The 21895-nt window shown below is 35.9% G+C and overlaps 1 protein-coding gene across 2 annotated transcripts in view; it reads left to right on the forward strand.

Annotated features, from left to right (window-relative positions):
* Spred (Sprouty-related protein with EVH-1 domain) overlaps nt 1-21895 on the forward strand; it is a 61611-nt gene that overhangs the window by 16407 nt on the left and 23309 nt on the right. The window contains exons 4-8 of one of the 2 annotated variants that reach the window (XM_089649616.1): nt 3931-4062; nt 5832-6000; nt 11021-11106; nt 12911-13133; nt 21232-21368. In XM_089649616.1, coding sequence (XP_089505742.1) covers nt 3931-4062; nt 5832-6000; nt 11021-11106; nt 12911-13133; nt 21232-21368 — 747 coding nt within the window. The remainder of the gene's footprint in view (nt 1-3930; nt 4063-5831; nt 6001-11020; nt 11107-12910; nt 13134-21231; nt 21369-21895) is intronic. The other variant, XM_089649617.1, reaches the window with a different exon arrangement.

Below are 21895 nucleotides of genomic sequence, written 5' to 3' on the forward strand. Positions count from 1 at the left end.
TGTACAGTTAATCATAATTATTATACTAACACCTTAAATGGCTTTAACATTGCACATAATATAGTTAATTTGTATTCTTTCTTATCTCCTTCCCTTCCCCTCTCCCTTGAGCCTAGTAACATACCCCAATTGAGGATGCCGTAGTCTCACTGGCTCTAGACAGTTGGGGTAATAATAATAATAATGACATGGCATTTATATAGTGCAGTTTAGTGTCATTTCACTTCAAGTTCGCTTTACTATGACAAACTTAATAATGGTAATTTAGTATTAGTGGTCATGTTCTTAAAATTATTAGCGTCATTGATCCCTTCGGCACCGGTGCGTAGTCGGGATACACGCCAAACGCGCGCCCAACATTTGTACACAGTTGACATTTGTCACATGAGAACGGGTCGCTTCTACGATTCGTTCTTAAGTTCAACAGCTCGGCTGTGGAACGAACTGCCGGCCTCTGTGTTTCCTCCCTCCTACAACATGGGACTCTTCAAGACCCATGTTCACTCCTTCCTCTCCACAAAAAGACCCTCCACACAGCATCCCCAAAGATGACATAGGCCCTGAGGGAAATTATTTTCTTCAGGGCCTCCTGTGTGGAGTTAATATAAAAAAATAAAAAAAAAAATACCTGCAGTGTGCCTTACAATACGGATCTAATATTATAACACTAAATATACTGTTTATACAAAGTGATGACAAAACTTAGAATAACAATAACAGTAGGACAGGACAAAACAAGAATATTAAAACTAAAACATAATATAAAACAGGAGGCAGTTTGTGCTCAGAAACGAGAATCTTCTGAGCAGACATTTTAAAAAGGTACAATAAGGAGGTAACTGAAACTAAACAATTACGGGAAGTTTTAGAATATGGCTTATTATAAAATATTGAAAAGAAGTCAAGATTTATGAATGGTAAGATTTCTTAAATAATTTAGTTTTTAAAGCCTAGTAAAGGGCTGTCTTGAGTCAAATCCTCCATCCAAAAGATTTTTAATACCTCCTTCGTTCAAACAGTGTGAATCAGAGCACGCCTTGTAACATTTACACTAATCCAACTTATATTTTATTACTCATTTGTGGGGATGAATCAAAATAAAACGGTGATGTCAATTTAAACATTTATTTGCAAGTGTACATTTACGTGTATTATAGAAGTTAAATAAGTAATACACAACAAAACCCGAGTCTCTATAATTAAGGACTGATTACATCTCAGACCGTGTTCCTTTGGAATCGCTTTTAAGTTGGTCTAATTGCAAAGCATTTATCAGCATTTGGTCGGGCACCATGTGAGTCAATGATTGACCTCACAAAATATAGTAAAAACTAGAATCACAATGTCCAGTAATATGTAAGCTAGCTTACTTGTGCCGTGACGTCTGGAGATTCACCCATCAATCCTTTCCAAGAAGACCGCTTCCGTGGGCTTTCCGCTGAGCACTGACTTACTCGTTCTCGGCCGTTGGCGCTGTTCCGTTGTGTTCCAAACGAGCGGCTATACACTCGCAAAGGCTAGGCGTTCGTTTCAAATCAACATCAGTTATCAGTTACTGATCGAGTCAACATTCGTTTCCTGGGGTAGCAATCATAACTGTTACAGCCTAATAACGGAGGCAATTGAAATTAACAAAATCTGATAATTTACGACTTCACCAAAACTAAATGCAGAAAACCATTTAAAATTATACTGTAAGTAGCTGACGTGTACCCATCGCTGTTGGTGGTTATCTTTAGGAGATAGGCATATACAGTAGAACCTCGTTAATTCGAAATCCAGCGGACATCAAAAATCAAATTTCGAATTAACGAATTCCCATGTAATTCGAAATTTTGTGAAAAAAAAAAAAAAAAAATACGCCGTAAATCGAGATTTCGCTGCCGATTTTGGTCGCGGCCTACCCTTTAAATTGAGATATTCGTAAAAATACGATATATTTCCGCGTAAATCGAGATTTCGCAGTATTTTTCTGTCGCGGCCGGCCCTTTATTTCAAATATCTGAATTTGAATTCGTAAAAATACGATATATTTCCGCGTAAAACGAGAATTCGCGGCCGTATTCCGTCGCGACCGGCTCTTCAAATTCAGATATTCAAAATAAATTCGTAAAAATATGATATATTTCCGCGTAAATCGAATTTTGTCGGCAGTTTTTCGTCGCGGCCGGCCTTTTATGTTCAGATATTTGAAGTAAATTCGTAAAAATATGTCATATTTCGGCATGGATCGAAATTTTTCGGCCGATTTCCGTCTCGCCGTATTTTTTCAACGCGGATATTCGAAGTAAAGTTAGTAAAAATACGATATATTTACGCGTAAATCGAAATTACGCGGCCGAGTTTCGTCGCGGCCGACCCTTTAAATGAAGATATTTGGCGTAAACTCGTAAAACTACGACATATGTCCGCGTAAAATGTATTTTCTCGGCCCTTTAAACTCGGATATTCGAAATAAATTTGAAAAAATACAACATTCCAGTGTAAATCGATTCAGATTTACAAAATAATAATACTAATTAGGACGATGTATAACCACGTAAAAATACATTTTTCGGCGTTTTACCGCCACGGCTGACTTTTAGATTCAGATTTATGAAATATTATGATTTATTTTCGCAAAAATCAGATTTTTTCGAATTACACGAACAAATTTTCGTGTGCGGACAAAAATAAATTTCGAATTACGAATTAACGAATTTCGAATTAAAAAAAAATTTGTATGAAAAAATTTTTCAGCGGAAATTTTTTTTGCGAAAATTTCGAATTACGCGTTTTTTCGAATTATCGGGGTTCGAATTAACGGGGTTCTACTGTACCATCGCAGACTTTTCTGTAGGCCTTTTCAAGTTATACAGTTCCTCAGTACATTATTTGATGCATCTCAATTTAGATGTATTATATACGTAAACCTTCCGGAAGAAATTATCTAATTGATAGTGAAAACGCTATCATAGAATATCTATCCCTAGTTTAGAAGAACTAAGCGCACAAACAGACAGACGCGGATAGCGACTTTATTTTATACTATTTAAAGATACCAGCTCTTAGAGGATTGGAACTGGCAAGACGATATAGCATTCACATACATAAGCTTAATCTTCGATTACACATCTGCCCTGACGATGGACACTGTAATGAACGTTGGCTAAATAGGAGGTAGCGTTACACACATAGAAAATGAAGAACAAACATTCTTTCTGAATCATACTCGCACAGTTAGGTCTAATAATAATTGTTAAATGAATCTAGCTGCAACGAAATCGATGACTTAGACCTTTAATTCTCAGGACTACATAAGTATCGATACTGATGTTGTGTATTCACGTCCCAAACAAATTGTCACGCACAGTCCGTACACGTCGCTACCGAAATCATGAGACATGCGTCGCCACCACCTCTTGAAATGTCTAAACTAGCTCTCATAGCCTCGCTAACAACTGCTGTAGTTGTCATTTTTTATTGACTGTTCTGTTTCTAGCGTTGATTAGCGTCATTTTTGCTAGACTGTCATATTTATTAAATGTCTCGATGACATGAGTGGTAATGACTTCGACTGGTCGCAACTGGCATTGCCGACGAGTTAACAAAATGTCGGCAACCTGTGCCTGTGTACGAACCTCGAGCAGTTGTGTGGCAGTAGTCGTCAAGATACTTGAATTATCGAGTATCAGAAACTTGCTTATCCCTGCTGAAGAAAGACCTTGTAACGATTCTCTCGTCAGTTCTACTATACATATCAAGGTGAAGAATTGTGGCCTGGCCCGGTCGAGAGTTGCGAATGCCGTTGTTTTTGATAGACATGTGTCCGGAATGGTTTTGCGCTAGTGTGTTTTATAAATTGTTAGGTGTTAGCAGTAAATATTTATCTCCTTGCTTATTTATTTCGATGTCGGTTTAATTTGTATGTTGTGTTTGGTACTTGTGCAGTTGGGAGGGAGCGGCACGCAGCTGGAGAAGGCCGGACAGAGAGTGGACAACATCAGCCACTCGGCCACCGAGAGCGGGGGATCCCTCAAGTACGAGTACTTCATTCACGGCAAGAGGATCAGCGACCAGTCGGTGAGTTACATCTCATTCCTGTTCTTCTCACGGGAGGGGTTGTGATGAGCAATAAGGAAACTAATAAAGGAGATGAAGTAGCATAGGACTGTAGTGAACCCATCGCTGAGACAGTGGAAACATGATCTCCAATAGCCATCCCAAGCTCAGGCTGAATGACACTGGGGAACAGTGTCACGAGCTCTGCCTCTGAGGTACAGTATTTAAACCTTCCCCCAGCATACGGGGCTCTGCTGAGGTGGACCTTCTATTTTCATAGATACTCATTCAAACTCGGTGGATTTCCTGCTTTGGGCCTTCGGGGAACCAAGGGGGAGGAGAGCTGAGACCACTTCAGTGGTTCATTTTCTTCCTCTGTTTCCCTCTTAGAAATTTCAGGGAATCCAAACAAAAAGAGAGAGAAAACCTTTACTGCTGCAGAGCCCCTACAAGGGATCCATATGCGAGAAAACAGAGACCCTCATGGAACCGAGAACTATCCATGTACCGTCTTGTCATTAATATATTATTATTTTTACATAATGAGCGGAGACGGTTTATGTATAGTTACTGTGAGTCTCTCATTTTACCTCATTCCTTTAAGAGGAACCCGGTACCTTTGATAAAGTTCACCAGGATTGTCATTGAATATGTGGCTATATCTCCTGGTTCCACAATGTGCCTTCCCAGATATCTGAGCCTTGTTGAATGACAGAACATTCACATTGGATCAGGAGGGATGTACGCATTGCTACACATTTCTTCATCATGGAGAGCATTCATATCTATGTTCCCGATGGTTATTTCCGTCACCGACAATATAAGACTATTCTGTCTCCCGGCTTGCAGGACTAACTTGGCCAATAGTCATGCCTGTGGGGAGAGCAATCTTGCTGTTGAACAGAATCAATTCTGCTATCGACATTTTTAGCTTCAATGAAGCTGCCTTTAAAATTCAAGCTCTATTATTACTAGTATAGTTGATATAACCACTGTTTATATTAATGTATAGAATTTTTATTATCAAATGTTTTTTAAAAACCCATTAAAATGATCAATTTTGCATTGTTTTTAAAATGAATAAACTGAATGGAATTGAATTTATTTATTTAGAATTTACAGCACAAGTGCCATTTACATACAAAGTTTTTATTTTATTTCTTTACATATACATAGTTCAGTATTAAATTTTGATGAGAAAAATTAAAGAATTAAATTTAGTTAAAACATAACAAATAAAATAACAGTAAAGAAAGAAGCAATGACAATAGCCTGTTATGTAGTGACCTCATTAAAATAAGTGGCGTTAAAATGTGTTATTAGTGCAGCTTTATACTTTACAAGGGGAATATTAAAAGTATCTGCGATTTTAGCATAAAAGTTCCCAAGTGTGTGCAATCTATTTATAACTGAGTTATATCCTGAGACTGTGGTATAATTGTCACAATAATACATACTAGAGGATCTTGATCTAATGGTAGGTACATGAAATTGAATCAACATTAATATGTCAGGGCTATCCAACTGATAATTATGTATAAAAATATAAGATCAAAAAAATTTCTTCTATCACTTAACTTAAGCAATTTTAACACCACAGATGAATTAAGTATCTTCTTCCTCTTCACATTTCACACCCAACAGCTGAATTTGTCTCCTGAGTTGGCAGTGTCTCGTTAGTAGTCCTACGAGTTCCCTCAGTTAGTTTCTGCCCATATTGAATAGTTGCCTGGTTTGGCTTTGATAATGAATTAGTTAGTGTGACGAAGAAGACATCCTTAATTTTGCAGGTGGTCCTCCTGTGCACGTTGAAGAAGGACTTCCAGTACAACAAGGTGATGCCCACTTTCCACCACTGGACCACTGACGAGAAGCGCTTCGGCCTGACCTTCCAGACTGCAGCCGACGCGCGCGCGTTTGACCGCGGCGTCCGGGTGGCCGTGGACGACCTGCTCGACGGTGAATATTTTACTATTGGACTACCTTTATCAACCCAACCTAACCTAGCTTATCTTGCTTTACATCTTGTCTTAGGATTACAAAAGGACAACTTAACCATACCGAACTTGATACAACCTAACCCAACCTATCTTGCCTTTCTTTACTTCACCTTGACGGTGAATAATATTTACCATTTTACTGAATACATGACCTGTTTGTGAACCTAACCTAACTTACATTTCTATGACCCTTGACATTATAAAATTATCTGACATTGTCAGTTCAAGCCTAACCCAACCTTGCATAATTTGCCTATTTTTGTTATAATGACCTGCTTGGCGGTGAATTCTTAACTATTAACCCATTGGCATCCGAATTGTTTAGCTAAAAACTTGGCCTTAACATCCGAATTAATTTTGTACCAAAAGTTTTAAATCTGCAGTGGTGTTCTAAATCTTATATAACTTTTAAACTAAAAATGCAAACGTCACAATTTTTTTTAATTTACTTGTGCATAGAATTAAGGTATGTAAAAAATATATGCAGTGTTTAAAAAAATATATATATATATGATTAAACGAGGATATAAATATATTTTTTTTATAAAAACCAATTTTTTTTTTCATTTTTTATAATTAGAGTAAGAAAAGTTGTACATTTATCATACTTATTACCATTATATACATTTTTTTCATTAATATATACTTATGACTAAAAATTAATTTTAGTATGATAGTCCTCAAAACATTCAGGGACGTGGAGGGCCACTTTGCATGATTTGCATTCCCAGCGCGATCCAGACCTTTTATTCCTGGCCCGACAAACACGGCATTGCCGTTGCGGTTGTTTCTTTCCACCAGGTCCAGGAGGAATATGTGCTGGAAAGTGACCTCCCTGACATCCCTGAAGTCTCATTGGACCATCTCCCACTGAATGTCGCCCAACCGAACTTCGATTAGGAAGAGAGATCTTTTCCAAAATCTGTTCTGCCACGTTGACCCTAAACTCATTGTAGTGCAAGGAACCAGAACTTACTTTCTTATAAACTTGATATGCATTGAATAATGCCATATCACAAAGATAAAAAAATATTTTCTTGTACCCTTTGAGATACCTACGCATGATGGGAAATGAAGCCAGACCTTGATCCTGTCGATCAACACCCCCCATGCCTTTATTGTAATCAATAATAGCACGGGGTTTCATGATCTCCTCTTGGGATCGATGACTCGTTTTGCCTGTAGCATCCATAGAGATGCCTTCATGAATGGTGGACAAGACTGTAACAGGCTTCTTGTCCATCCACTGAAGAGCCATCATACCATGACTGTACAGGCAAGTCGCTGCACCTCTCGCCAATTTCTTTTTTCCCTTCATATCCGTAGGCATATTCTTACGGTTGGTTCGCACTGTACCTACAACGTTTGTTCCTTTTTCTTTTAGACTGAGGAAAAGATCAGGAGATGAATACCAATTATCCACGTACAGCGTGTGACCATCTGTCTCATATCCAGAGAGAAGATGGTGCACAATCGCTGAACTAGACGGAAGGTTTGGATCTCCTTCTTTCTCCCCAGTATAGATGCTGAAATCGAAACAATAGCCTGATCGAGACTCGCAAAGTTTATAAAACTTTATTCCAAACCGGGCACGCTTACTAGGATTATATTGGATATAACATAAGCGTCCCCGGAATTTCATCAAACTTTCATCGATGGAAAGATCAAAGTCTGGTTTATAAACACTGCGGAAGGTCTCTCTCAGATGAGTTATTATCGGGCGAATCTTTTTCGATCTATCTTTGGGGTTTGCCGTATTGTCTTCTGCAAAGTGAATATACCGAGAAATAGATTGAAAACGCAATCGTGACATTACAGTTCGAAAGAAAGGTGTCTCTATCACCTTCCTCTTAGTCCAGTATAATTGTAGGGAGAACTTTTGGCATGAAGCCATCAGCAGGCACAGAGCGAAGTAGGACTGCAGCTCAGCGGAAGTCACCTCCGTCCATCCTGGGTCTGGCTTGACCGCAATCCTTTGGGATGCATATCTACAATAAAAATTATAACATGAAAAACGTATTCTTTTTGGTTTTTGACAGCTCAATTGTAAAATCAATTTTCTGCTAAAAATGTACACATTCATTCACAGTATTTCGTACAATTACACGAAGCACAGTATAAAAAACTAATCTTATGAAAAAAGTATATAACTATATAAACATGATGCTAAATTAGTTTACGGAAATTATTTACGCACCGATTTGTTTCGACGACAATGGCTGCCCAAAATGCCGCCGTGAAGAATTGTAAATACGCCGTCAACTCCGTCTTGTCACCTTCCAAAACCTGTAAAGTACTTCTTCGTAATCCTGGGTTGCCGGTAAATGGAATCCGGCTGATGTTTGGAGACGAATTCCACGTCCATTCATCAGGATTAGTAGTTTTACGACGTTTTGCTGGAGGTATGGAAGCCGACGGGCCAACTTCACTCGTCGAAATGTCCAAAACTTCCACTGTCTCCTCAGTGGATTCTTCGTCCTCGGACTCCGGATCTGAGGAATCTATATGGTCACTGAGGTTATCGTCGTCAGATTCAGCCAATAAATTTTCAATTTGGGCTGATGTTAGCCGCCCACCACGCGTTTTGCGAACAAGCTTCTCATTTCCCGAACCACACGCCATTTTGAAAAAATTCAATGACGCTGAAAAATAACAAAATTTCAATCGTAAATATCGGGAAAAAACTGTACCAACGGAGTCTTGCAAATTACTACGAAACGAATGCTTAATTACCTACAGAGCGATTGACATTTAAAATTTTAAACATAGATGTCACTCATGTATCCCTTTTTCGTTTTTAAGCCGACAGACATCAGACCCGCCAGGAATGCGTCGTTTGATTTTAAGACACATCGCCGTACACACGCCAGGACGGCGTCGTTTGATGCCAATGGGTTAAACTATCATTGATAACCCAACCTAACCTCAACTAACCTAGCTTAGATTTCATCTATGTCACTGACTCAAACTTACCTAACCTTGCAAATGTCTGTATTCAAACATTACCTAATCTAACCTAACCACACCTAGCTTACTATACTTGACTTTTTGAATTAGTATAAGCTTCTTGACAGTATATTACATAATTAATTTTAACAACTCAGGCCTCTGGCATATTCTGCCAAATGTCGGAGTATTTCCGTTTTGCAATAAAATCCAAAAAAATTAAATATTTCCGAACGGATCCCTTTAAGGCGAAGCTTAATGCCAAAGCACTATTTTGATTAATCTTTATAACGAATTGGTGTACATTATGAATACAAAAAAATATGCTTTAGATAAATTGAAGGTTTTCCTATCGTTTCGCTTGAGTAGAATACAAATAAATATGTAAATTACTTAATAAAAAATATAAATGCAAACTACCAAAAAAATTTTATTTTCAATAGAAATGTATGAACGCATGAAGGAAACAATTTAAAAAAATACAGTTACAGCTAAGATTATCTGTGACAGTTTCACTTGATTAACTTTTTTGCTTTCTTATAAAATTATTTACAAAATAAATAAAAACCAGTTTTTTGCTTGAGATTGAATGTTTCTAGACTCCGTTTGCCAAGCGATTTTAAAGCCTATTACCTACAATAAAAGGTATACCAAGAATATACACATTTTTGGCTAGTAGCTTCCTCTTAACTAAAAACTGTTTTTGAAAAGTGATGAAATACATTTTCAAATTTTATTTTTAGAAATAAAATTTTTTACTGCAAACATAAAAAAGTTTTAAAATAGCTCATCTTATTACACATATTTTATCAGACAAATTTATTGTAAATGTTATTATCACCTCTCTTTTTTTGTCATTTCATATAAAAATAATTAGTTAAAAGTTTCGTAATTTTTTTTCAATTTTCGTCAGAACCTTTGGTTTCATGGAGGTGGACATTTTAATTCCTCTGTGGTTCACTTCTAGATTTGAATATAAAGCGTGGTGTTTTCTCTTTCTAACACCATTCAGATCATAATATTTCTCACCATGAGAGTAAGGGAGACAACGACAACCCAAAAGCGAACAAATTAGCCTGAGGCGTTAATACGAAAAACAAGTAATAACCAAGGCCTTTGTCACGCTATACAAAACTAACCTAATCTCTTTTCATTTCAACTCATCTCTATCAAACCATCAATCATGTTAACCTAACCTAAAATTTACCTGCCTATATTATTCTTCTTAAATTATGTCTTCCTTTTCGCAAAATCATAACAGCGTTGCATTGTCAAAAAAATTATTGTGAACTAATTTATCTAATGTGCTTTCTCTTTGCTTACGCATACACTGGATTTCTCAATGGTGAGTTTAAATTAGTACTAATTAGCTGACGTGTACTTGACTTATAAACCTTCCGGAAGAAATTCTATAAGTGACAGTGAAAACCCTATCAAAATCCATTGCGTAGTTTATTTTATTTTTTATTATAGAAACAAACAGTATATTAGATTTACAGAGTTGAAACAATATACAGGAATAAGATACTTCATGTTGTGTACCTATGATATGTTTCCTTTTAATGTCTGCTAAGTGGTATGTTTATTCCTTAATTACCAGGTGACTTGTGTAGTTTATAGGTGTGTGTGTGTGACATGTGTCATGTATGTGTGAGTGTTTGTGTGCGTGTGTGTGTGTCTGTATATGTGCGCATTGAATAGTTAAAATTATTGACATGATGCCATGTTTGAATTTGGGCAGTGAATTCGAAAAAATGTCAATGTTAGAGTTAGAAGAAATGTTTTGAAGAACTAAGGGCACAAACAGACAGACGCGGATAGCGACTTTATTTTAGTATAATTCTAACTAACATAATTATATCTATTTTTGTAAAATGGGGTGACTTTTACGCACATAATTTCAATCATTTCAGTTGATCACATTAGGTTCTATAAATTTGTCACATTATGGCAAGCGATATTCCGAAAATCGATCCAGTTTATGTGTAATGTTGTGTAATAAAATAAGTAATGTTGTGTATTTGTTTGTTCAGGTATGGGGGGTGCGTGGCCTTCATTGTACGCGTACAAAAAACACAACCCAGCCCCGCCAGAGGAAGAGGACGACAATATCTTTGAGGTTGGTCGTTGTCTACCAATTATTTGTTACGCTTTCAACAACATACAAATTCTCTTCGAGACAATTTTTTATCAAATTGAAATTTATTAGTTTTTTTGACACACCCTATATAAAAAATCGTACGTTATGACTTTTTATATAAAATTTTTATCTAGTTTTTGCAAATAACTTTGCAGGCATATAATACTTGATTTGTATTATCTCAATACAGACATACTACTAAGAGAATCTGTGCTGAGTTTTAGTTAAAGGATTGTATGTGTGTATTGTTGCTGTATTAGTTATTTTATTATGTTGATATGTAATACATATTCCAAAAAAATATACAGATTATAATTAAATTTAATGTATTGCGTTATGTTGTAATTTAAATTCTTAATATCTACTAATATGATTCTTTTTGCAGTGGATGCATTCCTTGTTAGCTTTTGGAGATGTGCCCTGATAACCCAATCACAATCAATAATAAGAAGATAACTACTGCTTGGCTTGATCGCTCCTCTTCCAATCCTTACAATATCTGTCAGCGTAAACTTTGATGTATCGATAAAAGACAAACTTTGTTAAGGCGATGCCATACGTAGTAATGCAAAATCATGTGTTTTTGGTTTGAAAATTTGGTCGCCTAGAAATGTTTCAGATGCTTTAATTAAATACTGCGAGTAGAATACATCTTGGCCTTTGAAATAATCCAGTATTTTTTAGATAAGCCTTTTTATAAGCCCAGAAAAAAATAATGTATAGGCATATGAAAACTGCTTTAAAGTTCAAAATCTCCTACTTACGAACTCATTTTCGGTTATGATTTTATTGGATAATGTGGCAAAATAAGTTATTTATAAAATAATCGAAAAAAAATTAAATATTTATGCCTGAACATCCACAAAATAAAATAAAAGGCACTTTTTGGCCATGTTTTTTTCTTGCATAAATCAAAACAGGCGGATGGTGTTAAGCGGAAATTTAAACTTTATCGCCATCTACGTAAGGGTTGTTATTGATAGCGGCTCAATTTAAAATATTACATGACGTAGTGCATCGCCTTAACAAAAAATGTTTGTAAGATAATACACAGTCCAATTTTAGTTATTCTTATAATTAGGGTTTGCAAACAGTCGCGGCATTCTTTTCAACACTCATTTGTACAGCATTCAGTCTGCTCTCATCCTTCCTCTGCCAGCTCCATGCCGCGCTGCCTTACTTCAGGGTTGGTATCAGCATTCCATTGTGGACTACCAGTCTCGCTTCTTTGGATAACTTTTTATTAGCGACTATCGCATCCAGTCCTCGCAGAATTAATTATTCTATCAATTTGATCATGCCATGTCATCTTCAAGCATCCCTGACTTATTCTACCATTCATTCTCAAGTCATATGTTCTTACACTCCTTTCTTCGTTTCTTTGCATTATTTTTAGATTTCTACATCTGTAACACAGACAAACGTGATTTTAGATACATTCTGTTTACTTTGTATCGAGACTCGAAAATCGGCCTTTGACGGAGACTTGATGTCACCATCAAACCGAAATCCAATCAACACTCCTGAAGAGTGGAAGATACTTTCAGTATTGCCCTGGTGAAAGATCAACATTCAAAATCGAAACTTTGCCTGAAACGGTTTTAGCCTGTTTTGGCTGTGAACTTGTTAAACTCTTGTAGGCCTCTGTATTTCCCCCCTCCTACAATAAGTATAAGTTCACTCCCCAAAGTTGACAGGCTTGATGGCTGATGAGAGAAGTGTGGAGTTAATATTGTCTCCTTAACTTGTGGATCTGCTAACATTTGATCCCCGTGCTTTCCAGTGTCTCAACCTTCCGTCGGACTCCCGCTCCAGCTCGGAAAACTCCACTGCCTCGAGGAGTCACCAGCGCCACCAACAGCTCCAGCAGCAGCTGCAGGGGGGCGTTTCAGGTGGCCTTACCGCCGCGCCGCCCAGACGGCCCACCTCGCAGCAGTCGGCCACCAGCCCCGTTCCGGTGTTCCACCTGGAGGTGCGCCAGCCCAACCTGTACACGGATACCATGAGTAAGTTTTTAATAACTTCAATGTTATGGCATTATTAATTGTTAGTCTGATGAGTAGATCAATTCAAGTCTCCTTCAACAGAAGCAATCTTAAAATCTACAACTTTAACTTTACATGTTTACTACATTGTATTATAATGAATTTGACTGGAATTAGCTTAGTAGGAACCCAATTTGTAGAAACATTAATGTAACAATATTGTTTTTGTAATATACAGGGTTTTCCAAAAAGGTGTGTTATTTTGATATTTAATCGTAAAAGATCAATGGTTTCGTTGCTTGTGTGGCACGTAGCGCCGTCTTGTTGAAAGTAAACGTTGTCCAGATCAATACCATCCAATTCCGGCCATAAAAAATCATTAATCATCTCTCGATAGCGCAATCCATTCACCGTAACTGTTGCTCCAGCCTCATTGTCGAAAAAGTAAGGTCCAATGACTCCGCCGGACCATAAACCGTACCAAACAGTCACACGTTGAGGATAGAGAGGCTTTTCAACAATAGCTCTTGGGTTTTCCGAGCCCCACATAAGACCCCGACATAAGTATCCAACCTACGTAAGCTCTGTGAGAGTCAGTTCAGGGATATGCTTCAGTTTTTGGCTCTTCATTTCACATTTCAAGAGATCACTCAATCTTCTTTCTTCCTCAGAAAATATCCGAATTTACCTCAACAACATGGGACCAGTAGCAGCCAGTTAATATATGCTCCCGAGCGTTGAAAAACCTACAAAATTTCCGCCATGGCTAACCACATTACGAAACTCAGTTCGGTTATAACATCTCACAACGATCTCATATAATAGGTGCATCATAAGCGTACGTAACTTGAGTATCTGTGCCTATGTTCGTAGCAGTTCGTTTTCGATTGCGGTCTAGAATTTTACTAATTTGTTTGACGCACAAAGAACGATGCATATCAACATTTGAATTGTTTAGCATTTGTCACATGAGAACAGGTCCTATCTATGAATCGTTTTTGAGTTCATCCATAGACTGAAACTGTCTATGGAACGATTTGAAAGCTTCTGTGTTTCCTCCCTTCAAGACCCGTGTCAACTCCGTTCTCAAAAATACCCTCAACACAGAATCCCAAAGATGACATAGGCCCCGAGGGAAATTATTTTCTCTCCTTTCTGGCCTCTTGTGTGACAGCCAGCCGAAGATGGACGAAGTCCGATTAGAACGGTAGATAGCGACTAATACCTGACTGTTGATCGACAGTTAACATTTATTTCAGTTTGTACATAAGTATTATATAGCCAAAATAAAACCAATTATGGATCTCCTCCTTGTGACTTTACCTCTACTGAAACATCATAATAAAGAATAAATAATTTAAATTTTAAGAATGGAATATGAAATCAAAAATTTATACAAAATAAAAGATTACATAGGTAAAACGAAAAATTTACAAAACAATACATTTATAGCCATGGAGAGAGATTGTAGATATATAAAATAAAAATAATTGAAAACAATATATTTTGCACTTTGCCAATCAATAATAAAATATGGAATTATTGCTTGGGGAGGAGCAACAAACTCGGCTATCAATTACATAGAAACCGCACAGAAAATGATCTTAAAGATAATACTAAAAAAACATAGACTGACTGATACAGACCAAATGTTCAACAGCTGTGACGTACTAGATATACGCCAATTATCCCTCTTCTTGGCACCGATAGAATTAAGCATCACAAAAAATATTTTTTTACATATTTGAAGTCGGTTAGGCTTCAGATTCACAAAAACAAATGAAAAATATTTTTATTGTTTTTTATATAGTTTATTTGGAGTTGTATCCTATTGGATACATTGCCAGGTTGTTACAAATCAAAATTTAAAAAAAAATACTATGGAAAATGAAAAATTATGTCTTAAAAGCTAATTAAAACTATTATTTTGTGTGATATGATAGGAAGCAATTTCTCTTATCAGTAAAACAAAGCCTTAGGCCACATTTTATGCAAAATACAGACGTTTGTCCAGAATTGCATAGTCGGCATCTTCCTTTTTCTTTATGTTCCGGAAAATGTCCGGAAAAAAAAATAAAAAAGTTATCAAACCGGACTTCTCATCATCCGGCCTGGCTTTTACCAGATTCTTTATTTTGTTTGGTGGCGTTGTGATGTTTCCGATAGGACGGCCACGTATTTTGTTTTTGTAAAGCAGACCATTTGCAATTTTTAGACGAAAATCCTTCAAACATATTATTTTTTTGCTTCCTTCTTTTTGTAGGGCCACTTCACGCCGGTAAAGTAGCCATGCGTTGTTGATAGATGTATCGAGTAATTGAGAAAATATCGCCATATACCAACGATGTGTGCGAAAAGTGCATCGGTACAAAGCTATCAGCATATCGGCTAAGTCGACACCACCCATATGGGCATTGTACTGCTTTATTATTTCGGGGCAGGTGACGTCAATTTTTTTTTGTCCTGTTTGCTATATCTTTGTATTGTAGATAATGGGTGTGAGTCTACAAATGAACTTCCAATAATGACAGCACGATTGTCAAACCAAGTGACTGCAGCCCACAGACATATGAATATTCATATGTCTATGCTGCAGCCAATTTTTTCTTCTCATCCGTCATTTGATGAAAAGCTCCTCTTCCAAGTCTCTTGAGTTGTTTATCAGGTTTAAGTTTACATCCTCGTAATCGATTTCGCCGCATGGTGCCCAGACCTAAAATTCCGTACCCATGACGAAGATGATGCAGAAGTTCAAAAGAGGTAAAAAATTGTCAAAATATATAACAGAGCATGCCGCATTGGGAATAGACTTACTGAGAGTCAGAACGACTTTCGCCCCCATTCCAAGATTTTCTTCGTAGTTTGAAAATTCACAACCATGAAATGTTGCCTCTCCACCATACATCAAGAAGTCATATACTATGCCCGAAACCCCCGATCGGACAAACATTTTAAAGCCCCATTTTTTTAGGTTTGCTCTTTATATATTGTCGCCGGGAACCTGCTCTTGTTCCTTTGAATGGTATCATCATTTCGTCGACAGAATTTTTTATCTCTTTTTCAATACTGCTTTACCAGTTCAAAAAGAGGCATTATTTTAAAATAATCATCCCCATCAACATCCTCATTGTCAACAAAATGAAGATATCTTCTGATGGACTGGTATCTTTTGAGTGGCATGATACTTGCCACTTGCTCAATTCGCATTTTTTCAGACCAATAATCAGTGTATGCTGGTAGTTTTATTAGGCCCATTAAAATTTCAATGGCCAGAAAGTCACATATCTCACTGTAGGAAGTATCAATGCATTTGCTTGATGATTGTGTGGAATACAAATTGGTGTTACAAACTAGGGCGATTTTTCTTCTCTGAAGTTGTAAAATGATTGTCACATATGTCTACTTTTGACATAAAATCTTTCTCTTTCCAATCAAAATTCATTTTTTCTTACGATTAACATGTCGACGTGTACGTAGTTCAGCGCTTGAGGTGTTTGCGGAAAGATGAGCAACATGAGCCATTGGTTCATTATGTTCCTCCAATGCATCATGAACAATTCCAAAGTTTGATGAGCGCACTGCAGATGAATCATCTTGTAGTTCATCATCTTCGTCACTTTTAATATCAGAATCTGCTCCCGATATTGGTATTATAGTCAGCATTTCTTCAATTTCGCGAGGCTATGGAAAAATGAAAAAATCATAATATATAGATTTCAAAGGGGTTTACTACATAATACAATAAACAATAAATACTTGACATTGTACATAAGATAATATAAACTCTTAATAACTTGGCATTGTATCTCAGGGGACACACATTCAATCAAATGTAATTCACTGCAGACTTGGCGGTGTATATCATAGGATACACACCATTTTGGAATGCAATATAAACAAGATTTGTCACAAATGTTACTCAGTATATATTTTTTATTATTCTCTGAACCCTTATAAACACGAATTCATTCCTAAAATAACAAAATATCTAATAATGCAAGTAATAAATAAAGATAACTTACAGACAAATTAGTTGTGCGTCTTCTGTTGGCAGCCATCTTGCAGCGGTATGAGTTTGAACTGTCACTGTTCTTCTTAATTAAACATTAGATGGCTCTAGTGGCACTAATTATCAAGTTGAGAACATGTTAAAGCAGATTCCATTAAAATCTGTTTTACCCATGTACCAGTTTAAGTGGGAAAAAATTATGAAAACTATGTATACTATAGGATACATTGCCAAGAAGAGGGTTATACTTAAAACACTACTAAACTACATTTTTGACAAAAAAAATAAATTTCAACATACACAAAATAACACTAACAGACCAGTTAGACAAGCGTACAAAGAAAACATAAAAACTCCGACAGTAAATTCAAGCTTTGGACAAAGACACTACCAATACCATGCTATAAAAGCTTTCAACAGTGTAAAATTAAAATTGAGGAAAATAAAAATAAATTCACACACAAAATTACAAAATGGATTAAAGAACAAAAAAGACAATATTACCAAAATGTCATAGCATAAAATAAAAATAAAACCTACACTTAAGGCGGTGTCTAGTAATTTATCAATTCGAAATAATGAAAATATTATTACGCAATACGGTAAATATGATGTTCTTAGCCGGAAAAAAAATATTATTTATTTTTATTATTAGTACAGACTTAGCATTTATCAAAATTAAATCAGAAATATGACCTTTTTATGGCCGTCCTTTCGTATTGTTCAAAAAATATTTTAAATTTTGAATATCCTCAAAAAATACCTTGAAGGTTTTTCTTCAAGACTTCGTTCAGAAATAAAAAAAAAATAAAAAAAATAAGGTTGTGGTATAATTATTTCCTAGGCACTATCTTTAATGTTTTTGTAAATGCGGTTTACTAAACTTTGGTTAAATTTATTCTAAAAAAAGGAACGAGGAATAGTTTCTATTATTTTTGTCCACTTTTTAAAATTATTTTCACATTTTTAAATTACCATTTGTTTAAGAGTTTCGAGTTTATTAAAATAATAAATTATTTTGCCGTAAAGTGGCGACATTAATTCAGCTACCACGGCAGAAATTAGAACTGAAGGCTTATTTTTAAATATGTCAACAGATGGCGTTAATCACGGAACGACCCTTGGAATTTTCAACAAAATCTTGCATGTCATCAGTCAGCGAAGATAATACCTACTTGTATATACGAAGAAGTTTGCCAGTATTTTTTTATAAATTGACGAACGGTCTTGCTGTGCACGTGTTTATACATGTGTTAGTTTTCGACGTGGACATGCGCACACACACTTGTGTATATTATGTAAATATGTTTTGTCATTGATTTTGAGGACAGGCATCAGAGATGTTCATCGAGTTAGGTTGATACGATTCGTCTTCACATTTTTTTATTGTATAAGTAAAATAATATTACATTTATTGTGAGGTGTGCTTAGCTGATTCTTATTTGGTACATGCTATATACGTTCATAATTTTTATTTCAAATTTAATTTACTTTACATACGATTTTTATATATTGAAGTGAAACTTCTTTACGCGCGTTATGCATTTTCGAGGACCGGAGTAAAACCGACTCATGACCGTCAAGTGACTCAAGGCCGATAACGCGACTAATTACCCTCGCAGATGTGCGTGACAAGTTTTTTTAGTAAAAAACACAGCCGTAAGTGAGTTTTTCAAAATTTAAAATTGCGCGGGACAAGTCAATTGAGGAGTACACGTCGTATACGCGGTTCTCGTCGCGCAAGATACCTCTCTTCGCGGTCTAGAGGCAGAGAGTTCGACACTCGTTATGCAGGACCCGGGTTCGAATCCCATATTTTTATAATTTTTAATTTTTTTTATCACATGCTACTTATAAATATGTGAATTTATAAGTAGCAATTTAGTAGTAATTTATTTTTACTTGTGTCATGAAATTGTTTTTAATAAAGCATTACATATTATTTACTTGGGCACCGTTGTTTTCTTCTATGATCCTTATTAAAAAGCTAACAAAAAGCATTTTTTTTGTTATCCTTCAAAACATGCATTTTTTACTCTTGAATAGTCTTCAAGCACGTTTTTTTTATTACGGTCAGAGCCCATTGATGTACCTACCTATTGTATTTTTTGTGTCAGCGCGGAGCCTTCTGCAGTGGGAAAGTGTTTTAAAAAATCAAATAACAACATACAATATAAGTCACTTATAATTAGTGACATCTTACGAATTTCAACAGAACTTTTTTAGTACAGAACTGTCTTTAAATGGCTAGTGAAACCGAGTTCCTCCGCTGGGGGGCATTGTTGTAGTTTCGTTCTGAACAGGGTACCTATTATACTTGGCCTTAACACACAAAACCAATATAAACACACATCACTCACAAACACACAAGATTATTTTCAATGTATTATTTTTTAATTTTAAATATATTATTATGTATTACGTATTTTTAATTTTAAATGTATTATTTTCTCTTTAAATTTATTATGTAGATTATATTTTCATATTATAAAATGAAGGCATCAGCACGGGCAAGCCACCCGTGAGGCCTACATTACTGGAAAACTTAAAATGTAAAAAATATTGTACCAAATAAAAAAATAAAATCATAATAGTGATATAAACAATAGAGACATAACATTATTCACAAACCATCAGAGAAATATTCTTTTATGCTCTTGTATTTGGTAAGTTCGCAACTGACAATATCCACCTTGGATAATACGCTACTATTATTATCGTCGGGTGATATGTAATTTTTACGTATTTAAAGATTTAAGATCACTATAATTTGGTCTACACCATGTTCAAACGTATAACTTTGCTGTGACTAACGTGACCTAGCGTCGTAACTTATGTTTATTGGCATAAGTTAGTAAATCCACTTGCCGAATAATCGAAGCTAACTAAAGGAGAGGTTTCACAAACTGTCAATAGAAGTCAGGGACGTGCGACGATAATCAAGCACGATCGAGTGAACCAAATACTTGAGTCTATCCATGTCAAGGGTCAGAATTACAGAGTACTTAAGAGACGATGTATGAATGTGAATGAGGCAAGGAGTGCCGAGACCGAGTTGTATATCCACTTGCCAGGATTAATCAAAGCTCACTAAAGGAGAGATTTAACCCCTCTAGCGTTTTAGGGTCATATATGACCGGGCGTCCATATTTTATAAAAGTATTTTTATTTTTTTTTCTATCAGGCGGAACTACGTAATTTTTTTGACGTTAGAAAGAGAAATAATAATTCTTTCTAGTTTGTCGCAAATATTTATACTGGATGCCATTAATTTTTAAATATTTATTAAGATTTTTTTAATATTTATGTTGAGGGATCAGTAGGATTTATAGGCCCTGTTAGAAGTTCTACCGAGCCGAACCCTCTGATATGTAAATATCTGGAGACGGTGAATTATTTTCCCATTTGATCTCTGGTGAGTTGACGTGTTGTTCTTGTATTGTTTTGTATTTATTTTGCTTATATAATGCACTTGCATAATGTTGATTGACTAGATTATCATTTGTGGAAAAGTGTGTGGAAGGGTTTAGTTTTTCCTATGGGGAAGATTTAACCCGGACATAAAATTTATACTGGATGCCATTAATAAAATCCTAAATAGACAAAATTGATAATTCATATTTCGCATCGCTATTGTAGCAATCGGTTAAACTTTAAAAATTATTTTTTATTATATGAACGAGATAAAAGTGAAGTTACAGCTTTCTTACAAATTCCCCAAAGAAAACGAAAGGGTTTTCAAAATATCGAGTTCTCTCAATTTTTCTCTCAAGTAAAAATGTGGTTAGCATTTTTGACAAAAAAATTTAGGTTTGATATTAAAGTTCTATTATTTAGAAAAAGTAATGTTTATTTTAAATACATACACCGGAAAGATAATTTTATCTAGTTTCTAAAACAGTATTTGTTGTTACGGAAAATTAAAAAGTAACATGTATATAGCGCATTTGAAATACACAGAAAACATTGCAAACTGTACAAAAGTGATGAAAATACTGAAGAGTTAATGGAATGGTTACAGCTTATTGAACTACCGAAAGTTGAAATTTCAAAATTAACTTGTTTATATTTTGAATGACACATTTGTAATCAGGTCCTTTTTGTGTGTAGGTCTCTCCCCCTCGGCCCGTGAGCTTTTGCTGAAGAAGAAGCTGGATGGATCCTGCAGCGAGGTTCCGCCCATGTTCGAGGCGGATCCGCTAACTGACAACTACTCCTATGTACAGCTGACGCAGGTTTCACAAAGGGTTAGTTTGTAAATGTTGTTTTGTGAATACTTTATTAACCCTTCACGCTAATTTGTTCGCTTTCGAGAACTACTCATTTGGTCTTATAGAAATCATTCTGTCTCCCTTGCTGTCATGGTGAGAAATATAATCTAAATCAGAGGTTCCCAAAGTGGTCTATATGGACCCCCAGGGGTCGATATCGGCTTGCTGGGGGTCTATGTCAGCGGGAAAAAAATTTGGGGGTCCACGAGATTCAAATGGGGGTTCATACGACCAGACCCCCATTTACCTCAAGTCAACATTTAAGAGTTCCGTAAATGACACAATAGACCTAACATAAATATAATAGACTGCGAAATTACTTATTTGATATTTGTATTTATATATTTTGTAAAGTTGTTAATTGGGGTATATAAATAGAGTCTACGTTCCTTTTCTCGTCAGATTTAATATATTGAACCAAAACATTGCACATTGGAAGCCGCGAATTTTCCTAGTTCCCCAACTTGTTTTTGAAAAACGTCCAGGGTAATAATGACGTTCAA

This window comes from Hesperophylax consimilis, chromosome 30 (assembly GCF_061612785.1).
Source record: "Hesperophylax consimilis isolate HC1 chromosome 30, BYU_Hcon_1.0, whole genome shotgun sequence".
NCBI classification, from domain to species: domain Eukaryota; kingdom Metazoa; phylum Arthropoda; class Insecta; order Trichoptera; family Limnephilidae; genus Hesperophylax; species Hesperophylax consimilis.